Source organism: Pelodiscus sinensis, chromosome 1, assembly GCF_049634645.1.
Source record: "Pelodiscus sinensis isolate JC-2024 chromosome 1, ASM4963464v1, whole genome shotgun sequence".
NCBI classification, from domain to species: Eukaryota; Metazoa; Chordata; order Testudines; family Trionychidae; genus Pelodiscus; species Pelodiscus sinensis.
Genome location: NC_134711.1, coordinates 135,456,362 through 135,483,475, shown reverse-complemented (window position 1 = coordinate 135,483,475; position 27,114 = coordinate 135,456,362). Strand labels below are relative to the sequence as shown.

Here is a 27,114-nt window from a genome sequence, read left to right as displayed (position 1 = left end):
AGCACATCATCAGCGTACACCGACAGCACCAGCCACATCTCCAGCTCATAGAGCACCAACCCCGTCAACCTCTTGTGAAGAAGATGGAGGAAGGGCTCAATGGCCAGAGTATACAGCTGGCCTGACAGCGGGCAGCCTTGACGTACTCCCCACCCGAAGATGACCGGTGCAGTCAGGGTCCAGTTGAGCTTGACCAAACACTCTGCGGAAGCATACAGCACCTGGAGAAAGCCCACAAAGCAAAGCCCGAAGCTGAAGGCCTGCAGAGTGCCCAGGAGATACCTGTGGCCCATCTGGTCGAATGCCTTCTCCTGATCCAAGGATAGGAGGGTGAACAACAGACCATCCCTACACCCTAGCTCTAGGAGATCCCGGACCAAATAAAGGTTGTTGAAGATGGTACGGCCCGGGACGGCGTAGATCTGGTCTGAATGGACCACATCCGCCAGCATGGACTTGATTCTCAGGGAGATGGCTTTGGCAACGATTTTATAGTCCGTACTGAGGAGCGAGACGGGACGCCAATTCCTCAGATCACAGAGGTCCCCCTTCTTGGGCAGCAAGGCGAGCACCGCTCGCCTGCATGATAAAGGAAGGACCTGCTCTCCAGGGACTCAGCCCAGACCTTGGTAAGGTCCGGGCCAAGAATGTCCCAGAACACGCGGTAGAACTCCACGGTCAGTCTGTCCATGCCCGGGGATTTATTGGTGGGCATGAGACTGAGGGCTTCCAAGAACTCGGCCAGAGAGAGAGGCAGCTCTAGCCGGTTTTGGTTGCCCACGCTGACCATCGGGAGTTCGTTCCAGAGGACTCTGCGGGCTTCTGCATTGGTCAGATCCAGCGAGAAAAGGGAAGTGTAGAAGGCGCGAGCCCTCTCAAGCATCGCCACCGGATCTGAGAGGGGGGGCGCTGTCCTCCGCCAGCCGGCAGACGATATGCTTTCTCACTCCCCTCTTTTTCTCCCAGGCGTAGAAGAAGCAGGAGCTGCGATCCATCTCCCTAAGGAGGTGGATGTAGGAACAAACAAATGCACCCCGGGCCCGAAGGTCGTCGAGGGCCTGAAGTCCCTCCCGCTTCTCCTGGTACGTTCCGCAGAGGGGTGGATCTCTGGGGCCGGTGGCCAGCTGCCTCTCTAGCTCTAAAACCTCCCGTTCCAACTGCTCTATCACCGCAACCCTCCACCGGCTAGCCCCCTAGGTGTAGTCACGGCAGAAGAGCCGCATGTGCACCTTCCCCACATCCCACCACCACCACGCCGAGGGAAAGGTGCATCGCCGCCCGTGCCAGGCCAGCCAGAACTCCTAGAAGAACGCTACAAAGCCCACGTACTCCAGCAGGCTGTTGTTAAAATGCTAATAGGCCGGCCCTGGCCTCTCCAAGGAGAGAGAGGCCGTCATGGCCACCAAGTGGTGGTCCGAGAATAGGGCTGGCTGAATGCTGGAGGAGTGGGCGCGAAAGAGATGATGACGTGAGAGATAAATGTGGTCCAACAGGGAGTGAAATGACCATTGATCCTCCCCCCGGACGAAGGTAAATGCTGCATCCTCGCTTGGGTGGAGGTCACACCAGACGTCTACCAGGGAGTGTTGGTCTACAATCTCCCTGAGGGCATCCGTGGCGGGTGGGCACCGCTCGGTCCCCGTGCGGTCCCATTTCTCGAGGGTGCGGTTGAAATCCCCGTTCAAGACCAGGCATTCGTGAGGATCCAAAGAGCCAAGGAAGGCAGCAGCCTGCTGGTAGAAGTGAAGCCTCTCCGGGCTGGATGCCAGGGTGTAGATGTTAATGAGATTTAATGTTAGTCCCTCTACCCGGAGGTGCAGCAGGCGGCCTTGCACAACCTCAGCAGTCCCCAGCACCTCAGGCCACAAGTTCGGGGAGAACAGGGTTGCCACCCCAGCTTGATTGGCCGACAGGTGGCTGAAGTACACCCTGTCTCCCCACTCCAGCTGCCAGCTAGCTTCGGGCGGCCGATGAGGTATGGGTCTCTTGCAGGAAGATGACAGAGTACTCCCTCTCCCGAAGGAAGGAGAGTACCTGACACCTGCGGAGACCCAGCCTGCAGCCCCGGGTGTTCAGAGTGGCAATGACGAACGGCAGCATTGAAAGGGCTGGGGAAGATCCTCGCTGGCAGGAGTGCTGACAGTCCCCATTGGGCCCCGCAGCAAACTGACCATTCCCGAATGGAAGCAGGGCATTACAGAAGCCACGGGCCCGCTGGTAGGCCGCAGCCTCCCACTGCTCAGTCCCTTTACCCTTCCCCAAAATGGCCCTTGTGGTCTGGAGGATGATATAGAAATCCCCGCAGTGCTGAAGGGTGAGAGCCACTTTATTCTTGGAGCCACGAATGTCCTCCAAGAAGCTGCGCATCTCGCCCCTCAGCACGTCGGGTGTCAGGGCCCCGGGTCAGACTCCTACATGTGCCCCGCGACCGACTGATGCGGGAAAGCAGGGACTCTGAAGTCCCTGCTGGGATGACGACAGGGGTAGTGGCGGAGGGAGAACAGCCCTAGATGTGCTGGGAGCAGGAGAAACAAAAACCGCCTCCCGGGGGCCGTCTGAGCTGAACGTGGCAGCCCCGGGGGTGGCAGTAATAGTGTAAGGGAAGGAAAAAAGATCAGGGAAGGGATCAGGGAAAGGAGGAAGAGTAGGGGGAGGAAGAGGTGGGGGATTAGGAAAGAGACAAGGAGGAGGGGGAGCAGGAATAGAAGCGGGAAAATTCAGTTAGGAGAGGGGCTGAACAGGGAGCAGGAATAGGGTCAGAAGCCTCAGTGGTAGAGGCACCGGGTTGCGGTGTCTCCTCGCAGGGTGGGGGATTAGTGGTAGTGGTGGGGGAAGTTAGTGTCTCCCGAGCACCAGGCTCCGGCACCATTAAGTGTATGTCTGCACTGCCACCCTAGTTCGAACTAGGGTGGCTAATGTAGGCATTCGAAGTTGCAAATGAAGCCCGGGATTTAAATATCCCGGGCTTCATTTGCATCTTGCCGGGCGCTGCCATTTTTAAATCCCCCTTAGTGAAGACTCCGTGTCCGCAGCTACACGCGGCACAGAGTAGGTAGTTCGAATTAGGCTCTCTATTCCAAACTACCATTACTCCGAACGTGAGAGGGTCAATTATTGAAAGGCAAGTGGAAAGTGAGATGTTGTATGTGTTTGGGGGGGATAACTAAAGGAGAGTGGGATACTCAGGCACCAAACGAGATGACAAAGGGGGGTATGGACCCACAAAAAGAGGAGAGGAGAATGCTGTCCGCAAGGAGGGGTCTGCTTAAGAAACCAGTGGGGTAGCAAGACACTGTTGAGGGGGGAGGGGAGGAAACTAGTGGGCCCACAGGCTCCTGAGTGGCAGGCTCACAGCACCAGCTGCAGGACCCAACAGAGCAAAGGAGGGGCAGGGAGGCAAGCAGTGGGGCCAAAGATGGAGATGGCCCCTGCAGCACCTGGGGCTGGGGAGGGAACAGCAACAGCAACAGCAATGCAGGGGAGACAGCAGGGGGCAGAGGAAGCCACCCCCCAGGCCCAGCACCCCACAAAAGTTGTACCAGCTGCCACCTAGGGGCCCAGATGGCAAGAGGCCCCTCACAAACACTCTCCCCCCCCCACAAACTTGTGGAGGAGAAGGAAGAACCCCAGGAGCTGCTGTAAAGCAACCCTCTTCCCTCCTCTACTCCAGAGGGAGTAGCAGTTGCAGGAAGGGTGAAGTCCAGTCCTGCAGCAGTGAAGAAAGGGGCCAGGCAGTCCCAAAAAAGATAGAAAGGGGGGGGTCCCACCTCCCCCACCAGGGTGAGGGCAGCAAAGGCCCCCCTATCCACCCCCACACCCCCAGCAGCTCCTGCAGGCAGCTGAGGGGTGGGGAAGGCTGCCTGCAAACAGAGCAGGCAGAGAGAAAAGGGGACCTGGCCTAGAATAGCCAGGGCCTGCCTACCACAACCCCAGTAGCCCCCCCCCCACTCCTCCCAAAAAGGGGAGGGGAGGGGAGGGATGCAAGGGAGGAAAAAGCACAAACCCAGACCAGCAGCCTGCCATGCTCAGTGGAAGAGTGGTTCCTTTCTCCACCTAAAGTCAGGAGATACAGCAGGGGAAAGAGCTTGGTACTATTTGATATCCAGGAGGTGGGCAGGCATTAGCCCGCCCACATCTAAAGGACCTCCCCCCATCCTGAGGGAAGGGTCCACAGAATCTGGAAAAACCAACTAATTACTGGGGACAAATAATGAAAAAACAGGGACGGGTGTGAAGGTCAAAGGGTTAAAACGAGGGAACCGGATGGGGACACCGAGCAGAGAACCCCAGACAGCGCCCACTGCCCCCCGAAGGTCTCGAGAGAGCCAGCGGACGCTGCCCATTGGAACTCTGCCCGGATACATGAACGGATGCAGGAACTGAAATAGGCCCCACAGTCGCAGGCCCCTCCCCCGGCCAACCTCTTCTCCCTGGTTTTGAAGATTGCCCATTTGGCCATAGCCAGGAGGAGGTTGACCAGGAGGTCCCACGACTTTGTGGGGCCACGGATGGGATGTGTGTAAATTAACAAGTGGGGGGGGAAGTGCAGCCAGAACCGCAAGAGGAGGTTCTGGAGGAGCCGAAAAAGGGGTTGTAGCCTGGTGCACTCGATGTAGATGTGCGCCAGCGTCTACCTCACGCCACGGAAGAGGCACGTGTCGGGGGTGGGGTTGAACCGCGCCAAGTACACGCCCGTGCTCACCGCGCCGTGCAGGATTCTCCAGCAGACGTCCCCAGTGGGCTGTGGAACCAAGGTTGAATAGAGGCTGGCCCACCGGGGCTCCCCACCCTCCACTGGTGGTAGGAGGTCCCGCCACTTGGTGTCTGGGCGGGACACGAGGGTGGGGAAATGGAGCGTGTGAAGCATGAGCGTGTACAGGTGACTCTTTGGCGCGGTTCAGAAGGGGACCGGCTGCATCGCGTGCAGCCAGCTAAGATGACGAGGGGGAGGCAGTCGGGAAGGTACACAGGGCTTGGGGCCGATGGAGAGTTCAGGAGGGCTGGGGGTGAGGGATGGGCGGGGTGCACCCTCTCGCAGTACCTTTTCAAGGTAAACACGAGCAGTGGGCGGCAAAGCGTCCTTCACCTCCTGAAGTACGCGCCGGGAAGTATGTAGGGTGGAGAGCCCCATGCGCTGGGCGAGCACCCAAGGATCCACCCAGTCTCCCCGGCAGTAGTCCAGGAGGCCTCCGACTCTGGTGGTTTCTGCCAGGACCAACCTCCGGCGCACCGAGAGAGACTCCGCCGCCTGCATATGTAGATGGGGATTGTGTAGCAGGGGCTCCGTGAGGAGGTCTGCTCCCAAGGACCTGGTTGCCGCAAGCAGCTTCCAGGTTCGGAGAAGGTCCTGGTAGAAGGCCGGCAGCCCGGAGAGGTCTCGCGGAAGACCTCTCAAATAAAAGAGCTGCCAGTCATATCGGAGCCCTCGGAAGCGGCGAAGGAAGGCATGCGCAAACGTGCTCCACGCCGGACTACCTGCATCAAAGAGGAGTCTCTGCAGGGCCCAGAGGCGGAGGACATGAACCCGCGTGCGCAAACACGTCAGGCCCTGCCCTCCCTCCTCCAGGGGAAGATGGAGAACCCCTGCAGGGACCCAATGCAGTCCTGACCAGAAGAACCGCAGCATCAGCTGCTGGATACGGGCCAGGAAACCCGGGGGCGGGACCAGGGTGCTGAGACGGTGCCAGAGCATGGACAGGACCAATTGGTTAAGTACCAGTGCCCTCCCACGCAGGGAGAGGCACCGGAGCAATCCCGTCCACCTCTGCAACCGCTCAACCACCCTGGCCTCTAAACCTTGACAGTTCTCCGGCGGAAAGGGATGCGTGGCAGAGAGAAAAACGCCGAGATAGAGCAGCGGACCTGCGCTCCACCGGACGGCTTGAAGCGCAGGTGGGAGGGAGCCCGCCTGCCACCTGGCCCCTACCAGCAGGCCAGAGCTGTTGACCCGGGCGGAGGAAGCCGCCGAGTAAACGGTTTGGCAAGCCTCCACCCGCGCCAGGTCTCCCGGGTCCTGGACCACGAGGAGCACGTCGTCGGCATACGCTGACAGGACCAGCCTCGTCTCCGGCTCACGGAGCACCAACCCCATCAACCTCTTGCGAAGGAGACAGAGGAAGGGCTCCACGGCCAGAGCATAGAGCTGGCCCGACAGCGGACAGCCTTGATGTACTCCCCGCCCGAAGCTGACCGGTGCGGTCAGGGTCCAGTTGAGCTTGACCTAGCACTCTGCGGAGGCATACAGCACCTGGAGAAACCCCACAAAATGGGGCCCGAAGCCGAAGGCCCGCAGGACAGGATCCAAGGACAGGAGGGCGAACGACAGACCATCCCTACACCCGAGCTCTAAGAGATCCCGGACCAGAAAGAGGTTGTCGAAGATGGTTCGGCCCGGGACGGTGTAGGTCTGGTCTTGATGAACCACGTCCGCCAGCACAGACTTTAGCCTTAGGGAGATGGCTTTGGCAACGATTTTATAGTCTGTGCTGAGGAGCGAGACGGGACGCCAGTTCCTCAGATCGCGGAGGTCCCCCTTCTTGGGCAGCAAGGCAAGCACGGCTCGCCTGCACGATAAAGGGAGGACCCCGCTCTCCAAGGACTTGGCCCAGACCTTAGTAAGGTCCGGGCCGAGGACGTCCCAGAACACGCGGTAGAACTCCACGGTCAGCCCGTCCATGCCCGGGGATTTATTGGTGGGCATGAGACGGAGGGCTTCCGAGAACTCGGCCAGGGAGAGAGGCAGCTCTAGCCCATCCCGGTCGCCCGCGCTGACCGTCGGGAGTTCGTTCCAGAGAACCCTGCGGGCATCGGCATCGGTCGGATCCGGGGAGAAGAGAGGCGTAGAAGGCACGAGCCCTCTCGCGCATCTCCACCGGATCCATGAGGGGGGTGCCGTCCTCTGCCAGAAGGCAGATGATGTGTCTTTTAGCCCCCTCTTTTTCTCCAGGGCATAGAAGAAGCGGGAACCTCGATCCATCTCCCGAAGGAGATGGATACGAGAACGAACAAAGGCACTCCGGGCTCGAAGGTCCTTGAGGGCCCGGAGTTGCTCCCGCTTCTCCCGGTACGCTCCGCAGAGGGGCGGATCCTCGGAGCCGGTGGCAAGCCGCCTCTCTAGCTCTAAAACCTCCCGCTCCAACTGGTCAATGACCGCATCCCTCCGCCAGCTGGCCCCCTGGGTGTAGTCCCGGCAGAAGAGTGCGCACCTTCCCCACCTCCCACCACTGCCGTGCCGAGGGAAAGGCGCACCGCCACCCGTGCCAGGCCAGCCAGAACTCCTGGAAGGACGCTACGAAGCCCACATCCTCCAGCAGGCTGTTATTGAAATGCCAGTAGGCCGGCCCCGGTCTCTCCGAAGAAAGAGAGGCCTTCACGGCCACTAAATGGTGGTCCGAGAACGGGGCCGGCCTAATGCCAGAGGAGTGGGCCCAGAAGAGATGATTGCGAGACAGATAAATGTGGTCCAACCGGGATTGGAAAGACCGATGACCCACCACCTGGACGTAGGTAAAAACCGTTTCCTCACCCAGGTGGAGGTCACGCCAGACATCCACCAGGGAGTGATGGTCTATTATCTCCCTAAGGACATCCGCGGCGGCCGGGCACTGCTCGGGCCCCGTACGGTCCCGGTCCTCGAGGGTGCAATTGAAGTCCCCGCCCAGAACCAGGCACTCGCCAGGATCCAAAGAGCTGAGGAAGGCAGACGCCCGCTGATAGAAGCGGAGCCTCTCCGAGACGGATGACGGGGCGTAGATGTTGACAAGATTCAATATCAGCCCCTCTATCCGAACCCGGAGATGTAGCAGGCGACCCTGCATGACCTTGGCGGTCCCCAGCACCCCGGGCTGCATGTTTGGGGAGAACAGGGTAGCCCCCCCGGCTTGACGGCCCGACAGGTGGCTGAAATAAACTCTGTCCCCCTACTCCAGTTGCCAGCTAGCCTCTGCGGCCAGAGCCACGTGGGTCTCCTGGAGGAATACGACAGAGTACCTCCCCTTCCGAAGGAAGGAGAGTACCTGACACCTACGGCGGCTGGACCTGCAGCCCCGGGTGTTTAGAGTGGCAATGATGAGTGCCGGCATCAAGAGGGCTGGGGAAGATCCTTATTGGCAGGAGTGCCAGCGGCCCCCGTTGGGCCTCGCAGCAAACCGTGACCATGCCCAATGGTAAGAAGGGCGTCACGGAAGCTGCGGACCCGCTGGTAAGCCGCGGCCTCCCACCGCCCGGTCCCTTTACCCTCCCCTAGGAGGGCCCTTACTATTTGTAGGATGAGATGAAAATCTCCCCAGCGCTGAAGGGCGAGAGCGACTTTGTTCTTGGATCCTCGGATGTCTTCCAAGAAATCACGCATCTCGCCCTTCAGCGCATCTGGCATCGGGGCCTCGGGCCCTCCAACGCCTTGGGGCCAGACCTCTCCCTGAGTCCCGTGACCCATCGACACCAGGTTGCGGTGTGTCTCAGGTCCTTGCTGGGAGGACAGTGGCGGAGGGAGACTGGCCCCAGACGTGCTGAGAGCAGGAGAAATGAAGGCCGCCTCCCGGGGGCCGTCTAGAGTAAACGTGGCAACCCCAGGGGCGGCAGTAACAGAGTAAGGGGAAGAGAAGAGTTCAGGCAGGGGATCAGGAAAAGGAGGGAGACGAGGAAGAGGGGTAGGGGGAAGAAGAGGTGGAGGAGTGGGGAAGAGACAAGGATGGGGGGGAGGAGGAAGAGGGGCAGGAAGCTCAGTTGGGAGGGGGTTGGAACAGGGATCAGGAGAAGGAGGAGGGCAAGAAGCCTCAGCAAAGGAGGCATCGGGATGCGGTGCCTCCTTGCAGGGCAGAGAATCGGTGGCAACGGTAGGGGTAGTGGTACTCTCCCCAGTGCCGGGCTCCAGTGCCACAGAGAGTGCAGCACCAGAGGCCTCAGCACCGGGGGTGACGGATATTATCGGGACCTCCCTTCCGCTGAGAGCCTCAAGGGTTTCGGCGGCTGCGGCCGAAACGCTGCCGATGGCCGGGCAGACAGTCGCACCCTGGGGCAACTCAGAGGCAGGGAGAAGAGATAGCAGCGAGTCGGAAAGGGAAGGAGAGGTCTGTTGTTGTCCTTCCAGGACCTGATGATCCCCCTCTGAGGCAGGCGGGGTCAGCCCCAAAGCCTCCACCTCCTGAGAGAGGAAGGCGAGCCTGCTGCCCGCCACCAGATGGTGATCTTTGTCGGTGGCGAGGTCAGCGGTCGCCCCCTCAACGGAGGTGGGAACAGTGGGAGCATCCTCCACAGATGCCCCCTCTTGCAGGGACCCCGGGAGGGAGGTGTTCACCTCTCCCGCAACCGCCGCGGTCACCTCAACCGCTTCGCGGTGCTGTGAATCGTTCGAGGGCTCAGAGGGTGGGACGATTTCAGCGTCCATCCCCATAGGTGCAGGGAGGTTGTCCTCCTCCTCAGTGGGCGGGGTGGAATGCCGAGCACGCTTTCAGCGCCTCCCTGTTGTAAGCTCCCATCCCTCGAAAGAAGGGGGCTGGCCCTGATTGGAGGAAGAGCCAGGGGACAAGGGTGCTGGTAGGAGGGCAAGGGTAGATGACGGCTGGGCAGCAGGGGAAAGGGATGCCTCCCCCTGAGGTAGGTCCTGCCCGAGTCCCGTCACTGACCCCGCCACCCTCTCCTCCGCGGGCCCGACCTTGCTGCTTTTGGCGGTGGCAGAAACAGCACCCGCATGCTCGTCTGGGCCCTGCGGAACCCGAGCGGGATTGACAACGGTCACAGTTGGAGGAGGGGCGACCCCAGGGTTCGGACCGTCAGGGCCACCGGCGATGGTAGGGCCGGTGCCCTCCCGGGCGTCGGGGGTCCCGGGTGCCTCTCCAAACCGGGCCAGGGGACAGTCCCTTCGGACGTGCCCCGTCGCCCGATAGAGAAAACACCGGGCCTCCCCCATGGTGTAGTATACCCAGTACCGGGCCCCTTGATGGGGCACCAGAAATGACCCTTCGAGGGCTTCTCCGCCACGTCCCGCTGGCAGTAGTTGGATTTGTACCTGCCGGCGAAAGGAGAGGACGTGGCGGAGGGTAGGATCTTTGCAGCCCAGAGGAAGGGGACTCAGGACTGACAGAGGCCTCCCCAGGATGGAGAGGAAAGGCAGTAGGGCGGCATTGGGGAGGAAGGGAGGAACGGAGGACAAAACCACCCGTACACCCAGATCCTCCAAAGGCTCGAGGGGAACGTGGACTCCCCCCACCGCCAAACCCCTTTCCACCGCCTCCTGGGCGGCGGCCTCGGACGCCAGGAAGAATACCACCTTCCCGAACATCCTAGAGGCCGCCACCACGGCCGCGGACCCCACCATGCGTGCCAACGCCCGCACGTAGGTCTCCACGTGGGGCGAGGCCGCCACCAAGAGACAACGGACCCCGTGCCTCCTGGTCAGGGTGGGAAAGGGGCCGCGGCTGCCGGGGATGGTATTCTGGGAGGCGGCTTGGGAGGCGGCAGGGCGGCGGCTACCTGGGCGTACGCCCTGGGGCCCGGGACACCGTTGCCCCCAGAGCTGGAGGAAGGAACAGGGGAGCGGGAAGGAGGGGGGACCGCGGCCAGCAGGTGGGTCACGGCCGGGGAGTGAGCCCTCGCCTCAGGAGGTTTTGCCTTCCGGGCGGGGCTCTTGCCCTTCTTGGTCCCCCGGCCCTTCCTACCCTTCAGGGGAAGTTCTTTAGAGGTGACTGGAGGTGCTGCGGCAGAAGCGGTCGAGGCCCCGGGGTCCTCGTCCATTTTCGCTCCCTTTACCACAGTGACGGGGGGCCCGGCAGCCTCAGAGGGGTTCTTGTTTTTAGGGGTGGGCGAGGAAGGTCTGGCAGGGGTGTTGCTGGACAACCCCTCCATTGTGGTTATAGGTGGGAAGGAAGGACAAACAAACAAACAATTAGGGGAGGACCAAAAACACCAGGGGAGGGAACAAGGAGGGAGAGGGAGGGGAGGAAGGAGGTTCACCGCTACCCCCCACTAGGCTGGAAGTGGGGTGGAGGGCGACTGTTCAGAAAGGGGAAAATGGAAGGAGTAAGGAATACAGCTCCCAGCACAGGACGGTAAGAGCGGCTCCTCCGGCTGCACTGGGAATGTGAGAGGGTCAATTATTGAAAGGCATGTGGGAAGTGAAACGGTGTGTGTGTGTGTGGGGGGTAACTAAAGAAGAGTGGGAGGCTCAGGCGCCGAACGAGATGACAGAGGGGGCATGGGCACACGGGTAGAGGAGAGGGGATGCAAGCTGTGCGAAGGGGCCTGCTCAAGAATGCAGGAGGGCAGCAAGATACTTCCGGCCGGGGGGGAGGGGGGGGGGGAGAGGAAGCTAGTGTGCCCACGGGCGCCTGAGTGGCAGGCTCTCTGTACCTGCTGCAGGACCCACCAGAGCAAGAGAGGGGCGGGGAGGCAAGCAGTGGGGCCAAGGAAGGAGATGGCCCCTGCAGCGCCTGGGGCTGGGGAGGGAGCAGCAACAGCAGCAGCAGCAGCAGAAATGCAGGGGAGACAGCAGGGAGCAGAGGGAACCACCTCCAGTCCCAGCACCCCACAAAAGCTGTGCCAGCTGCTACCTCGGGGCCCAGTTGGCAAGAGGCCCCTCACAAACACTCACACCCCCCCCACAAACTTGTGGAGGGGAATTAAGAACCCCAGGAGTTGCTGTAAAGCAGCCCCCTTACCTCCTCCACTCCAGAGGGAGTAGCAGCTGCAGGAACGGTGAAGTTCAGGCCTGCAACTGTGAAAAAAGGGGCCAGGCAGTCCCCAAAAAGATGGAAAATAGGGGGTCCCGCTCCCCCCACCAGGGTGAGGCAGCAAAGTCCCCCCTGTCCACCCCCACACCCCCAGCAGCTCCTACAGCCAGCTGAGGGGTGGGGGTGGGGAAAGGCTGCCTGCAGACAGAGCAGGCAGAAAGAAGAGGGGACCTGGCCCAGAATGTAGCCAGGGCCTGCCTACCACAACCCCAGTGGCCCCCCACACACACCCCTCCCAAAAAGTGGAGGGAAGGGGTGCAGGGAAGGAAAAAGCACAACAAGCCCAGACCAGCAGCCTGCCGTGATCAGTGGAAGAGTGGCTCCTTTTCCACTCCAGTCAGGAGACAGAGTGGGGCAATACAGTCGGTTCCACAGCTTGGTGGAAGGGGAAAGGGGCAGAAAGAATCAACAATCCTGGCTAATTAGGGGCAGCTAAGACAGGGTGGCTACAAATCAATTAAGGTCCAGGTGAAGCTGATTGCGGCTGCCTTGAGGCCTATTTTAGAACCCTCCCTAGGGGGAGGTGGGAAAGAATTGAATTGAATTGAGAAGGAGTTTAGAGACAGAGTTGAGAGCATAGGCATTGTTAAAGACTACAGGGAGACAACAAACCTCAAATCAGGGCGAGTGAGCCATGTACTGTGACTCCTAGATTGTGGGACAGTGGGCTGAACAGGGGGTCTGGGGCCCAGGAGTGGTATTGATGCTGCCACAGTGTATTCCTGTCATACCATATCTTTTGGGTGGCCTGACTGCCTCAATGGTTGGTTTGGAAAATTTCCATCATGTCTGCTAGATCCCTTCTGAGCCTTTGAAAATGCTCATCTCAAACTCTCCCAAGTTTATCTGAGGAAGGGAGTCTTGCCCATGAAGTCTCATGATAACTGTGTGTGTATACTGATTAGTCTCTAAAGGTGCCACAGGATTATTTGTTGTTTTTAAAGTTACAGACTAACATGGCTGTCCCTCTGAGACTTTGAAAATACTCAGTAACTGGTGCTTCCCTCACCACACTGCTCCCTTCCCATGTGTTTTTAATGAGACTGAGGCATCTCCTCATTTTCCTTCCAAGTAAGATGGTCAAATGGAGAAAATCCTGTAGATTTGGGGGGCACCTCCCTCTAAGCATACCACAGAAACATGGGTGCACTAGAGAGAGCTGGGCCCCAGGTCAGAGAGATGGGGCATCCCAGAGGGCTTAGTGATATTTTGAGTACACCGGGTGATAGTCTCATGGAGATCTCTGTGACCAAACCCATCATAGAGTCCCACTGTGATTTCCCAGCAGGGGCCAGCACCTGCAGCAAAACTCTTTTCTAAGGCTGTAAGAGTGTATACCAGTTACCAAACAACAACCTCCATGAAGCACACTGCATTTATTGTTAGGGCAGAAGCATTAAAGAGAATACATTTAAAAAAACAAAAACAAAAGAACCTACATGCTTTCTAACAGCTTACTTGGGGTTACTCCGAGCTCTCACAGGGCTCTCTCAGACGTCACAATTGAGTTTGTCCTTTTAGGTGTCAGTTTTAAGGTCAGAAGCCAGACCCCAAATGGATACTTTAAGGCTACGTCTACACTGGCATGAATTTCCAAAAATGCTTTTAACGGAAAAGTTTTCCGTTAAAAGCATTTTCGGAAAAACGCGTCTAAATTGGCAGGATGCTTTTCCGCAAAAGCACTTTTTGTGGAAAAGCGTCCGTGGCCAATCTAGACGCGCTTTTCCGCAAAAAAGCCCCAATCGCCTTTTTCACGATCGGGGCTTTTTTGCGGAAAACTGTACTATGCTGTCTACACTGGCCCTTTCGCGCAAAAGTCTTTCGGAAAAAGACTTTTGCCCAAACAGGAGCAGCATAGTTTTTCCGGAATAGCACTGATGATTTTACATGAGATCGTCAGTGCTTTTCCGGAAATTCAAATGGCCAGTGTAGACAGCTGGCAAGTTTTTCCAGAAAAGCAGATGATTTTCCGGAAAAACTTGCCAGTCTAGACACAGCCCAACTGTTTCACTATACAGCTTAGGCCTTTGATCTGCAGTTTCGAAGAGCAAGTAGGTAACCCCAATCGATGGCTCTTTCTTCAGGATATAGCTTTGAAAGATCCGTATTTTTTTTTTGGTGTAAAGATACCAGGGAAAAAAAGAAATAAATGTTGAATTCACCATGTGCTTTCTGTCCAACCTCGTACTCTAACTGGCTACAGCCCTTGGGCCAAATCCTGCTGTCCTTATTAGGCCATTGCTGCATGGAACATTTTTTTTTAAAGGGCTGATTCCTTCCCTTGCTTATATTCACAGACAAAGGTACATGTGACATGAGTCATAATGGAAGAATCAGCCCTCAGAGAATTGACAGCCCCATATTCTGTTCATGACTTATCTAAGAACAAGCTTCAATTAAAAATGGTTTTCTATATGAAATCATTAAGTGTGGCTAAGTCTACACTGGCATGATCTTGTGCAAAAACTCTTCCAGAAGAGAGTGTCTACACTGGCATATGCGTTTGCGCAAGAGATGTGCTTTTGCACAACAGCATCCATGCCAGTGTAGACGCTCTCTTGCACAAGAAAGCTCTGATGGCCATTTTAACCATAAGGCTTCCTTGCGCAAGAAATTCATGTTGCCCGTCTAAACTGGCCTCTTGCTCAAGAACAGTTGTGCAAGAGGGCTTATTCCTGAGTGGAAGCATCAGAGTTCTTGTGCAAGAAACACTGATTAGAATGTCAGTGTACTTGCGCAAGAACACGTGGCCGGTGTAGACAGGCAGCAAGTTTTTGCACAAAAGTGGCCGTTTTTGCGCAAGATCGCACCAGTGTAGACATAGCCCGTGTGTTTTATGTTCAGCTATTTGCAGTGGCTACTGCTTCAAGAATTCACTGTTCATACTTCACTATTTTAAACTTTGTGATTGGTCACCTAAGTTACATAGAGTTGTTTCTTCTTCCTAAATGGATGACTCAGATAAAGTTCAATTTGGAAATTGGACACAAATTTTGAACAAGGTGTGTAACTAACCAGTGGCACAGATTATCAAAGACTGTGATAAATCTCCATCATTTGAAGTCTTTCAATGAAGATTGACTCTTTCTTTCCAAAAGATATAGCTCACTTCAACAAACAGTTATTGGTTTTGGAAACAGGAATTAACTGAGGGTACATCTACACTACAAGGGTATTTCAAAATAAGCTATTTTGGAATCATAACTCCCAAAATAACTATTTCAGAATTGCATGTCCACACTACAGGGAAGCCTCAAAATTAGTCCGTGGCAGGCTCCCCTAATGTGGATGCATTACCTTAATTTAGAGCCCCAGGAGGCACTGGGGAGTAATTATTTTGAATGGCCCCGGGGAGAAGTTATTTCAAAATAGCAGCAGTGGAGCATCACTCACCCTATTTCGAAATAGGAATTATTCCTTGTGAAATGAGGGTTTATTATTCTGGAATAAGAAGCCTGTTATTTTGATATAATTTAGAAATAACAGGCTTGCTGTGTGGATGCTCACCTTGTTATTTCAAAATAACGTTACAGTGTTGATGTGTCCTGAGTGAGTTTCTATGGTCTGTATTATATTAACCAGGAGCCCAGACTGACTGCCTTGCTTATTATGAAGCTATGTTTCCACCAGCTGTAATGACAATTTCATAGAGTTGACTCTCCATCCTTATAACCTATCAGAAATCACCAAGCAGGACATAATCTATTCTGATCTGAAGTTTCACGCTCGTTCAAAGCAGCAGAGGCAGCAAACACCCACAAGTGCAGAGGGCAAAGGTAAGCATTTGAGCTGTTATGTTCTTTTATCAAAGTTTTTATACTCAAACATCTTCCTCCTGATGTAGCAACTGTCTATGGCCTCATATTTCAGAAAAAAATGCAATTAGAATTTTATCTATTGTGCCAGGAAATGACACATTCCTGGGAACTCACTTAGGACCACACTGGGCCAAAGCCTGGTCAGAAATTGGGATGTTACAGTTCTAGCCTTTGCTAGGAGTGACTGGTTTCTCCAAGACTTCTCAATTCATGCCAGATTTAGTGAGCACATATTCAATGGCTATTACTGTTGGGCTGGGTGGTTCCTGACTTTGGTAGACTGGTGTGGTTGAGAGCTCTGGTCTGATCCTCAAGACCTACCCATGTTTGCTTTCATTTTCTCTCTTATTTCTGTTAGAAACTCCTTCTCCAGCTTCACCATGGGTCATTACAGTGATTCCGGGGCTCCTTTGCCTGGCTTTGCTAGTAACTGCAGGGGTTTTGGGTGCCATGTGTAAGTATTTTCCAAGAAAGTAACAAAACATTGTGAACAGTTATGAAGTTTAGAAGGGAACTTCTGAAAAGTGTTAAAGTGATGTGTGTAAACGCCTAGCTCAACAGTCTCAGGCTAGTGGCGCTTGCACTAGGCTCTACAAATAGCCCTATAGGCAGCACTTTGAAGTTACATTTTGTGTTGCAACTCCAGTTCTGTAACCTGGGGGGAGGGGTGGTCTTAAGAATCCTTCTGAGTTAAGATTTAAATTGATTTGGGCCACTAAGGGCATGTCTACATTGTGCGGTAATTTCAGGATACTGGCGGTATCCTGAAATATCTGTCTTGCATCTTAACAAGCCATCTGTTATTTTGAAATATTTTTCAAAATAACAGGCACACTGTTTCAGTATCCTGGTAACCCTCATTACACGGGGGTTAAGGGATGTCTCGAAATAGTGTGTTATTTTGAAATTCAATCAAAATAAGATATGCAATTTGCATGGCACAAATTGCGTATCTTATTTTGAGTTTAGGGTGCTATGTAGATACACCCTTATTGTCAACAGTTTAAATGTGGTTAGAAATGGCACCATGACTAGGATTGGGTGATTTTTTTCAGTGAATATTTTGTTAGCCAAAAATGTATTTTTTCCATACACTGAAACTATTTGTAAATCCAGGTAGAATTTGTTGAAAGCTTTTTTTGGGGAAAAAAATCTTTTTTTAAAAAGTAAAATGATTTGTTTCAGTGATGTCAGAATAAAAAGCATAAAAAATGCCTGAAACAAAACTGTTGGGAGAACTGAAAAACATAACTATTTTGTATTGGAGAGCATGCCTAAAAAGTGAAACAAAATGCCCCAATTTTCTGTGTTGTTTCCGTTTTTTCATTTTATTCTGGCTGCTTTTATATCTGAAATTTATTTTGTTTTGGTTTCTATTTTTGTTGCCTTGGTAAGAGAAACTGAAAAAACAAGTTTTTGTTTACATTTTTCCAGATTATTTTAGTTCCAAACAAAACAAAACAAAATTATTTAGCTTCAGTTGTGATATAGAATGGTATTTGGTTCCGATTGGTTTCCTGATTTTTTTAAAGTTTGCTCAATTTACCAGTCCAAAAGAGAATGAGGCCTGATTCTGTTCTTGGTTACTTCAGTGTAAATCATGAGACTAGGTAGCTATTTTTAATGACACTTTTTTCAAAAACATCTTTGGCACATATTTTGTTAGATTTAAAACCTTGGAGTTTGTTCTGTAAAATAGCAAAGTAATATTACACCAATTCCTTAATTCCTTTAAAGTCAGAATAAAACTGAAAAATCCACATTGTGTAATCCATTAATGAGCATGAGTGTTACAGGTTCCTCAGTAATCCACAGAGGATATGAATTGTTACTGAGCTTTCTATATTTGGAAGGGTAGCAGAGTTAGTCTGTACCTGGAAAATCTTAAATAAGGGAGAAAAGGATCAAGGGGAAAAAAAGAGAGAAATAGTGAGTAGATAGTTCAGATAATTACAAGAGGCTGATAAGAACAATTAGCAAACCATCAACTACACAAAAAAACTTGCATAGATCCAAACAGACATCATCTTCCTTTCCAAGTGCAAACAGATGAACATAATACATAAGGGACTGAGGATGAAAAACCCACTGCAATCTATTTATCCCACAGACAGCGATTATGCCACACTCTCGCAAAGAAACTCAGGAACCACCTTATCAGTACACACATCTACACTAGCGATTTCATTACTGGACCCAACCACATCAGCCACCAAATCAGAGGCTCATTTAACTGCACATCCACTAATGGGATCTATGCCATCAAGTGCCAGCAGTGCCCCTCTGCTATGTATATTGGCCAAACTGAACAGTCTCTACAGGAAAGAATTAATAGACACAAATCAGATATCCGAAAAGGCAATACACAGAAACCTGTTGGAGAACACTTTAATCTACCTGGACACTCATTAATGGATCTCCAATTCACTGTGTTATTTCAGGTCAATTCCACAAGCCAATACACAGGGAAAGGTTGGAACTTAATTTCATTTACAAGTTTAATTCTTATGCAAATGGTATGAACACGGACATTGGCTGGCTCACATGCTACCTTCCACATCCTAGGAGGGTAGTGAAGCCCTGGAATTGGTTACCTAGGGAAGTAGTGGAGTCTCCATCCCTAGAGGTGTTTAAGTCTCGGCTTGACAAAGCCCTGGCCAGGTTGATTTAGTTGGGATTGGTCCTGCCTAGAGCATGGGGCTGGACTTGATGACCTTCTGAGGTCTCTTCCAGTTCTATGGTTCTATGATTCTAATGACTTAACCAACCAACAGACGGAGGTTCTAATTGTTCTTATCAGCCTCTTGTACCTATTTGAATCATCCACTTTCTCTCTCTTTCCCCCACCCACTTTTCCCCTCCCCCTTCCCTTATTTATTCTTGGATCTGGACTTCCAATATTTCAGTCATCTGAAGAACTGGGTTGCGCCCATGAAAGCTCATGACACCATCTACATGTTTTGTTAGTCTTTAAGGTCTAACAATTTGTAGTTTTGTAAGTTTTTATATTTGAATATGTCTATACTATGGAGATTATGCCAACCTAGATAATTTGCCATAGCTATGCTGCCATATCCCCTATGTATTGATATGACCTACTCCAATGAAAAGAGTTTTCCATTTGGAATAGGAACACCATCTCACCAAATGATGGTAGCTACCATAGCATTATTCCACTTAGTGCACCTATGTTTTGGGTTAGGCTGGCATAACTGTCACTTATTGGAGTACTTTTTTCATCCCCCTGTCTACTGTAGCTTTGCTGATATATTTTTTCAAGGTTAGATCAAGCTATAAGAGCTCATGATTTTAGCTCTGGAGGTCTCCATTTCAGTCCCAAGATTGTAAGCCTTGAGGGCAACTATTTCTATTGATGTTAGCATCCTTATATTGGAAAAGGAAACTGATTTATACAAGTGTATTTATTTTTGTTTTAACTGATTTATTGGGATATGGATTTAAGTATTCCAGGCTTCTGATCAAGTGAGAAGACTGAATGAAGAATTAATCCAGAAACAAGCTATTCAGAAAAACTTCACCCAATTGCAGAAAACTCTGAAAAACTGCACACAGCAAAGAGATGATCTCCAAGCTCAGAAAACAAATTTCTCAAATGTAATGAATAAGACAGGTATATTGTTCTACCATATTCTCCATGGTAATATTGTTACTTAACCAGAAGAAAGCTCTCCCTGTTCTTGTTAACAAAAAAAAGATACTGCTGTCTTTGTGCACATAGTCTATACCAGAGAGGGTATGTCTACACTACCCTCCTAGTTCGAATGAGGAGGGTAATGTAGGCATACCGCACTTGCAAATGAAGCCCGGGATTTGAATTTCCCGGGATTCATTTGCATAAGCGGGGAGCCGCCATTTTTAAATCCCCGCTTGTTCGAACCCCGTGTAGTGCGGCTACACGGGGCTCGAACTAGGTAGTTCGGACTAGGTTCCTCGAGGTGTACCGGTAGTTCGGAATAGAAATCCTAGTTCGAACTACCTAGTTCGAGCCCCGTGTAGCCGTGCTACACGGGGTTCGAACAAGCGGGGATTTAAAAATGGCGGCTCCCCGCTTATGCAAATGAATCCCGGGAAATTCAAATCCCGGGCTTCATTTGCAAGTGCGGTATGCCTACATTACCCCGCTAGTTCGAACTAGCGGGGTAGTGTAGACATACCCAGAGTTATTCCAAAATAACAAGTGGAGCATCCACACTACCATGCCTGTTATTTCAAAATGAGGGGCTGGTTATTTCAAAATAATAACTCCTGCTTTCCACGAGGATTAATGCTTATTTCAAAATAGTTGTTTAGAAATAGTGTGAATGCTCCACTGCTCCTATGTTGAAATAACTACTCCCCAATGTCATTCAGACTAATTACTCCCCAGTCCTTCCTGGGGCTCTAAGTTGAGGTAGAGCATCCACATTAAGGGAGCCTGTCTCAGACTAATTTCAAGGCTTCCGTGCTGTGTGGACATGCTATTTCGAAATAGTTCGTTTTATTTTAGAATCATAGAGCTAGAAGAGACCTCAGAAGGTCATCAAGTCCAGCCCCCTGCCCAATTCCTTTTGAATTGTTATTTAAAAATAATTTCCTAATGTAGACCATGCCCGTAATGTGCAAGGACCTCATCTAAGTACTAATTACATAGAAACCACAAAAATCTTAGCTCAAGTATGATGTCCTTAATCATGATCCCTGGCTCACTAGCTTCCAATTACAAAAATATGGGCAGCTCCTTCCCAAGTGTAGGGAATAATTCTGGACACACTGGGTGCAGGTGAAAACAAGCAGAGGACTTATTGGTTCACACAGCTGGTGGAGTGCCCATCAGGTGTTAGCCTGGTGAGCACTAACTTAACAAAAACATACATTAGACTATATAAACAGCAGATGGATGGAGAGGAAGTGATTTGATAGGTCTAGCGGCAGAAATGAGATAAGCACATATGCCAATGAAATATAAAGGTTACATAGGATCCCCGCCCATCACCAATTAAACATATTATTACTAATACAAATAATTATTCCCAACAAGCTAAATAAGCCAACATAAACTGAATGGAAGCCCCCAAAATGGACATACTGGATGTTAACCTGTTTTGCGGAAGTTGTGATGTCTACTGCGAGATGACTTCTTCCTTGTGTTGACACAGTCCTTGGGATCCAAGCTGATTAATCTGAAATTACAGGAGACCATAAGGAAAACCGTGCAGTCTGGCCTTATTAGAGTGAGGCCCCTTTGGAATGTAGTTGCCAGGGGAACCAGGGTCGAGTTAACTGCTGTCTGTGTGTTTCCCACGCCTGGCCTTAATTTAGGATTTGAGTTGTCAGTTCTCAGCAAGATACCATGGACTGCCTCAGTTTACCCCTACACCAAGTGACATTTCTGCATAATACAAGGTAAAGACACTGAGAAGCAGATGGGTTTTGACTAATGCAACATTCAGTTAAGCTGAGGTACAGAGTAACCTGCATACACTTCCCTCACGCAGTGCTGACACCGTGCTAGCTCGGTTTTCAGGTTTCATCCCAATTAACAGCCTTACTTCCCGAACTTTGAAAACAATGCCATGATGATGATTCATCCTCAGTGGATGCAAGTTGTTCAGAAAGACATCTCACTGTTGCTACCTCCTGCACAAAGACCTTTTATGAGGGCACAATGCTGTGAGACTTGCTCTCTTTCTCCTCTCATGCTCTCATTACCTTCGTTTTTGATTGGGTGTGTGATCTGTGTATAGCCGGATGGGAAACAGGATTCCTGTTCCATGAACATTTTTGAGAATTCAAAATTTTCCCATTTCATTCTGGTGTAAAAGAGACTTGTTAAAGTTTTTCCTGAGAAGCAGAGAAGCCCTATTGAAGCCAGTAGCCTGATGTTGAGAGGCCTCATGCAGAATGCAACAGAGCCAGAGTTAAGACCCTGCTCTGCCTGGTTTAGAACGAGGCCTGGAACTGAGTATACCATAATTGTGGTTAATGTCCTAAACCCCAGGCTGTTCTGGACTGGTGGTGCACACACTAGCGTGGGAAGTCAAACTCTCCATTCCCAAACAGAACCAAGGTCTCAGAGGGCTAGCTGTGTTAGTCTGTAACTAAAAAAAGAGAGAAAACAACAATGCACCTTAGAGACTAACAAAATATATAAACAATATTAGGAGCTTTCGTGGGCACAGTCCACTTCTGCAAATGCCCAATACAGAACAGAACAGTGAGACACGTATGCACTAGCGAGTGCCCAGTGACATCCAGCATCCAACTGCATCACACCCATCCATGCTGAAACATGACGACTCTGCATTGCTCTCTTGTTCTAGGAGATAGATGCAGTTCTTGCCCTGGGGGCTGGATACAGCATGGAGGGAAGTGCTACCACTTTATCAGTGAAAAGAGAACGTGGCAGGAGAGTAAAGAAGACTGCCGGTCTCATGGCTCCCGCCTGCTGAAGATAGAGAACAAGGAAGAACTGGTAGGGAATTTGGCTTTTGCCTTATTTTCCAAATTGCACTTGCCCAATAGCCCCATGATAGGAAGTGGGGTTTAGGCACAAAATAAAAAATAACACTGGCAAGGTAAACTGACCCTCTGAACTGCTAGATCTGTGTTGTATTCAGAGTTGTGTCCCTAATAGAGACTGGGCAGATTTGGGCACCAGAGCAGGAGTGAACACCAATTCTAACACTGACTGCAGGCGTGATTAAAGGAAGTGTGATGTCCTAGCCTGTTTTATGAAGCACGAGGAGTCAGAGAGTCCATTCCTAGGGCTTGAGTCTCCTCTCTCTCTACAGTGAATTTGGACTTTTCTCCATTAAGTCAATGATATGAAACCCATCTGGAAAGAAAATCGAGCTCTGTCCCTCTGTAACAGAGTCTGGGAATGCTACTGAGTTAATATCTTTGCTGTGTGAGAAGAGACCTTCTCATGTCTCTTATTACTAATACCCCTGGCTGAAATTGTGTTGACTTCTTCTCCAGTCTTTCCTATCCGTTCCCATCAGTGAGGATTGCTGTAAACGATTTACTCTTGTTCCCAAACAGGTTTTCATAAACGGGCTGGTATGTTTTCACTGGATTGGACTGTCCCGTATGGGAGCTGCTACAAGTGTGATGTGGGAGGATGGCACAACTCATTCTACTGGCTTGTAAGTCTATGGCATGTTTAGAATTTGTTCCCTCGTGGTTTATGTCCTTGTGCATTTCTTATGGGGTTTGCACTTTGGCTTTGTTATAGGGCTTAAAGGTCATTGAACCTGGAGAATTATTGTGTATTTTTTACTTTTACAAATTCTGACAGGAAGGAGCAGTTCTATTTGGACTCAATGAATCTAAATGAATAAATATAATAAAACAATTCAATAAACAAATATAAAGAGGTAGTAATATTCCCTTTTAGTACCAATTATTGCTGTAACGCTATGACAGAACAACATATGAATACAGGTAATCACGCATATTCTAAAATGGGAAATTTCAAAGCTGAAACACTGATGTCATCACTGCATTTACTGAGAAAAAAGAGAGACCTCTCCTACCAGTGAAATGAAAGTGTACAATTTTGGTAAATATAAAACAGAGGCCATCTCAGGTGACCTAGCAACCTCACACTAAAAAAAATCTAAATCACAGACAAATGCTTTTGATAACTTACCTTGCAGAACTCAGAAATGAAATGAAATTGTTAGATAAGATAACTTCATCCCAATATTTAGGCAGCCAAATGCAATGACACCGTTCATGATTTTACAAAAATGGCATAGCTGTGTTCAATGTAATTTCTACTCCAGGTTCCAAATAAAGAAGAAAATGCCTGGAGAGTCCTGTGTACTTTTAAATGCGGGAGAAGCCGCCACCTACAAATGTACTGAACAATATCGCTATATTTGTGAGAAGAGAGCTGCTTAGCTGAAGCCTGCTGAACAACACAGGATCACAGCATCCATGAGACTCATATCCTCGGATGTTCTAAAGACAATGAGAACTCACAACCCCTTGAATTTGTGATGTTACACAAGAACATAAGAACGGCTGTACTGGGTCAGACCAAAGGTCCATCTAGCCCAGTATCCTGTCTGCCGACAGTGGCCAGCACCAGGTGCCCCAGAGAGGGTGGACTGAAGACAATGATCAAGCGATTTGTCTCCTGCCATCCTTCTCTAGCCTCTGACAAACAGAGGCCAGGGACACCAATTCTGTCCCCTGGCTAATAGCCTTTTATGGACCTAACCTAGATGAAATTATCTAGCTTCTCTTTAAACACTCTTATAGTCCTAGCCTTCACATGACATGGAGTTCCACAGGTTGACTACATGCTGTGTGAAGAAGAACTTTCTTTTATTAGTTTTAAACCTGCTACCCATTAATTTCATTTGGAGTCCTCTAGTTCTTCTATTATGGGAACTAATAAATAACTTTTCTTTATCCGCCCTCTCCACATCACTTATGATTTTATATACCTCTATCATATCCCCCCTCAGTCTCCTCTTTTCTAAACTGAAGAGTCCCAGTCGCTTTAACCTCTCCTCATATGGGACCTGTTCCAAGCCCCTAATCATTTTAGTTGCCCTTTTCTGAACTCTTTCCTAGGCCAAAATATCTTTTTTGAGGTGAGGAGACCACATCTGTACACAGTATTCAAGATGTGGGCATACCATAGTTTTATACAGGGGCAGTAAGATATTCTGTCTTATTTTCTATCCCTTTCTTAATAATTCCTAGCATTCTATTTGCCTTTTTGACCGTCACTGCACACTGTGTGGAAGTTTTCAGAGAACTGTCCACGATAACTCCAAGATGGCACTTGCCGCAGGCTGCCATCTGGGGAGAGGGGGAAATCGGGGGGCTGCAGGAGAGGTTCCACCCCAAAAGCCCGCAGAGCCAGCCCAGTCCTCCCCATAGGGGGCGCGTACCCCATTCCTCCCTCACCTCCTTCCACTTACCCTTCCCTATCCCCTTTTCTTGATGTACAAAATAAAGGACAATTGTGTTAAAAAATGGAATCTGTCTTTATTGAACAAAACTGGGGGAGACTGGGAAAAGGAGGTGGGAGAGGGGAAAAGAGAGGCTGGGAGAGGGGAGGGCAACTACAATGATCAGGGGTTGGGAACAGGTCCCATATGAAGAGAGGCTAAAGAGACTGGGACTTTTCAGCTTAGAAAAGAGGAGACAGAGGGGGGACAGGATAGAGGTCTCTAAAAGCAGGAGTTGGGTGGAGAGGGTGCATACAGAAAAGTTCTTCATTAGTTCCCATAAAGAAGGACTAGAGGACACCAAAGGAAAGGAATGGGTAGCAGGCTTCAAACTAGTAACAGAAAGTTCTTCTTCACAAAGCAAAGAGTCAACCTGTGGAACTCCTTGCTGCAGGAGGCTGTGAAGGCTACAACTAGAACAGAGTTTAAAGGGAAGTGAGATCAAGGCACGGAGGTTGGGTCCATGGAGTGGTATTAGCCAGGGGGTAGGAGTCATGTCCCTGCCCAAGGTTTGTGGAAGGCTGGAGAGGGATGGCACGAGACAAATGGCTTGGTCACTGTCTTCAGTCCCTCCCCTCCAGGGTCCCTAGGGTTGGCCGCTGTCAGCAGACAGGCTACTGGGCTAGATGGACCTTTGGTCTGACCCAGTACGGCCATTGTAAGCTCAGGGCTCAGGGTCGGGGGTCTCAGTGGACCACCTTGATTTTCATGCACTCCTGCTCCTGGGTGGCCAGGCTGGCAGCTCTCCTGCCCTAGACGGCCACCTTCCTGTGCCTAGTGCGGAGATCGTGGACGAGGTCCACGATGTCCGCACTAGCCCAGGTGGGTGCCCGCCTCTTGCTGTCCTGGGCAAGCTCCCGGGAGCCGCCAGCCTGGTCCCGGGAAGAGAGGGAGGGCTGGGGGGCATCGGGTGGGTGGCTCGATCCGTGCCAGGTGCAGGGTCTGCTGGCTGGGTGCTGGCAGGCTTGTACCTGGCACGGGCACTGTAGCCAGCCCGTGCCCCTTTAAGGGGTCCGGAGCCGGGAGGGGGCAGACGAGTTTCTCTGGTGTTGGCCAGAGTGGCCACCAGGGAAACCTGGGGAGGGCTAGCCTCCCACTAGTTCGAATTAAGGGGCTACACACCCCTTAATTCGAACTAGTAAATTCGAACTAGGCTTAGTCCTCGTGGAATGAGGATTACCTAGTTCGAACTAAGCACTCCGTTAGTTCGAATTAAATTCGAACTAACGGAGCGCTAGTGTAGCACCTATGAAAGTTAGTTCGAACTAACGTCTGTTAGTTCGAACTAACTTTGTAGTGTAGACATACCCCCTCCGATTTATGTGCATCTCCGCACCAATCGGCTTTCCCCCATCTCTTAGTTTAAAAACTTCTCTATGGCCTTTTTAATGTTTGGTGCCAGCAGTCTGGTTCTACCCTGGTTTAGGTGGAGCTCCCCCTCTCCCAAAAGTGTCCCCAGTTCCTAATAAATCCAAAACCCTCTTCCTACACCATCATCTCATCCACGCATTGAGACTCTGAAGCTCCACCTGCCAACCTGGCCCTGCACATGGAACTGGAAGCATTTCCAAGAATGCCACCATAGAGGTCCTTGATTTCAGTCTGTTTCCTAGTAGCCTAAATTTGGCCTCCAGGACATCTCTCCTACCCTTTCCTACATCATTGTTACCTACATGTGCCACGACCACCAGCTCCTCCCCAGCACTACACATAAGTCTATCTAGATGCCTTGAGAGATCCGCAACCTTCGCACCACGCAGACAAGTGACCATACGGTTCTCCCGGTCATCACAAACCCAACTATCTATGTTTCTAACGATCGAATCACCCACTACTAACACCTGCCTCTTCCTAACAACTGGCATTCCCTCCCCCTCAGAGGTATCCTCAGTGAGAGAGGATATCGCAACATCCTCTGGAAGGAGGGTCCCAACTATGGGATGGTTTCCCTCTGCTCCCATTGAATGCTCTGTTCCCTTGAGACTTTCATCCTCCTTAAGAGCACTGGGGCTCTCAGACTGGAGGTGGGACAGTACTACAGTGTCCTGGAAAGTCTCATCAACATATCTCTCTACCTCCCTTAGCTCCTCTAGTTCAGCCACCCTGGCCTCCAAAACCAGAACTCGGTCTCCGAGAGCCAGGAGCTCCTTGCAACAGGCGCACACATATGCCACCCGCCCACAGGGCAGGTAATCATACATGTTACACTCGACGCAATAAACAGGATAGCCCCCACTCTGCTGCTGGGCTTCTGTCTCCATTTTTCTTATGAAGAAGTTTAAGTATAAACTGGGCTTCTTTTAAATCTCTGGAATATAGATTATTATAAGAGTTATGTTTTAAAGAAGGTCAGAAGTCATTAGCGCTCTCTAACCTCCCCCTCTAAACTCCCTCTCCAAACTCCCTGTTAGCTGCTCCTGTTTGCAAGCTCCCTGGTGGCTGATTCACAGGCTTATATAGCTCTGGTAGCCCCTCCCCCTGACTGATGCTCAGCCAATTAACAGAGGCTTCTAGATTACAAACCTTTCAGAAGCTCCTTCAAACCAACCAACCACCCAACCAACCAAACACACAGCACACAGCAAATAACTCCCCCACACA

At 51.2% G+C, this 27,114-nt stretch overlaps 1 protein-coding gene and 1 long non-coding RNA gene across 3 annotated transcripts in view; one reads left to right on the top strand and one right to left on the bottom strand.

Annotated features, from left to right (window-relative positions):
- Positions 1-24,492, top strand: part of LOC112547648 (natural killer cells antigen CD94-like) — a 28,533-nt gene extending 4,041 nt beyond the window's left edge. Inside the window, exons 2-8 of the mRNA XM_025190363.2 lie at positions 3,271-3,281; positions 15,418-15,502; positions 15,903-15,998; positions 19,008-19,175; positions 21,865-22,016; positions 22,586-22,689; positions 23,332-24,492. Of these exons, the coding sequence (XP_025046148.2) occupies positions 3,271-3,281; positions 15,418-15,502; positions 15,903-15,998; positions 19,008-19,175; positions 21,865-22,016; positions 22,586-22,689; positions 23,332-23,449 (734 nt within the window). The 3' untranslated portion in view covers positions 23,450-24,492. The remainder of the gene's footprint in view (positions 1-3,270; positions 3,282-15,417; positions 15,503-15,902; positions 15,999-19,007; positions 19,176-21,864; positions 22,017-22,585; positions 22,690-23,331) is intronic.
- The window catches only part of LOC142819012 (uncharacterized), a 51,060-nt gene that overhangs the window by 11,598 nt on the left and 12,348 nt on the right, over positions 1-27,114 (bottom strand). For both annotated transcript variants that reach the window (XR_012896695.1, XR_012896694.1), the window contains one exon: positions 20,642-20,724. This is a non-coding gene — a long non-coding RNA (uncharacterized LOC142819012). The remainder of the gene's footprint in view (positions 1-20,641; positions 20,725-27,114) is intronic.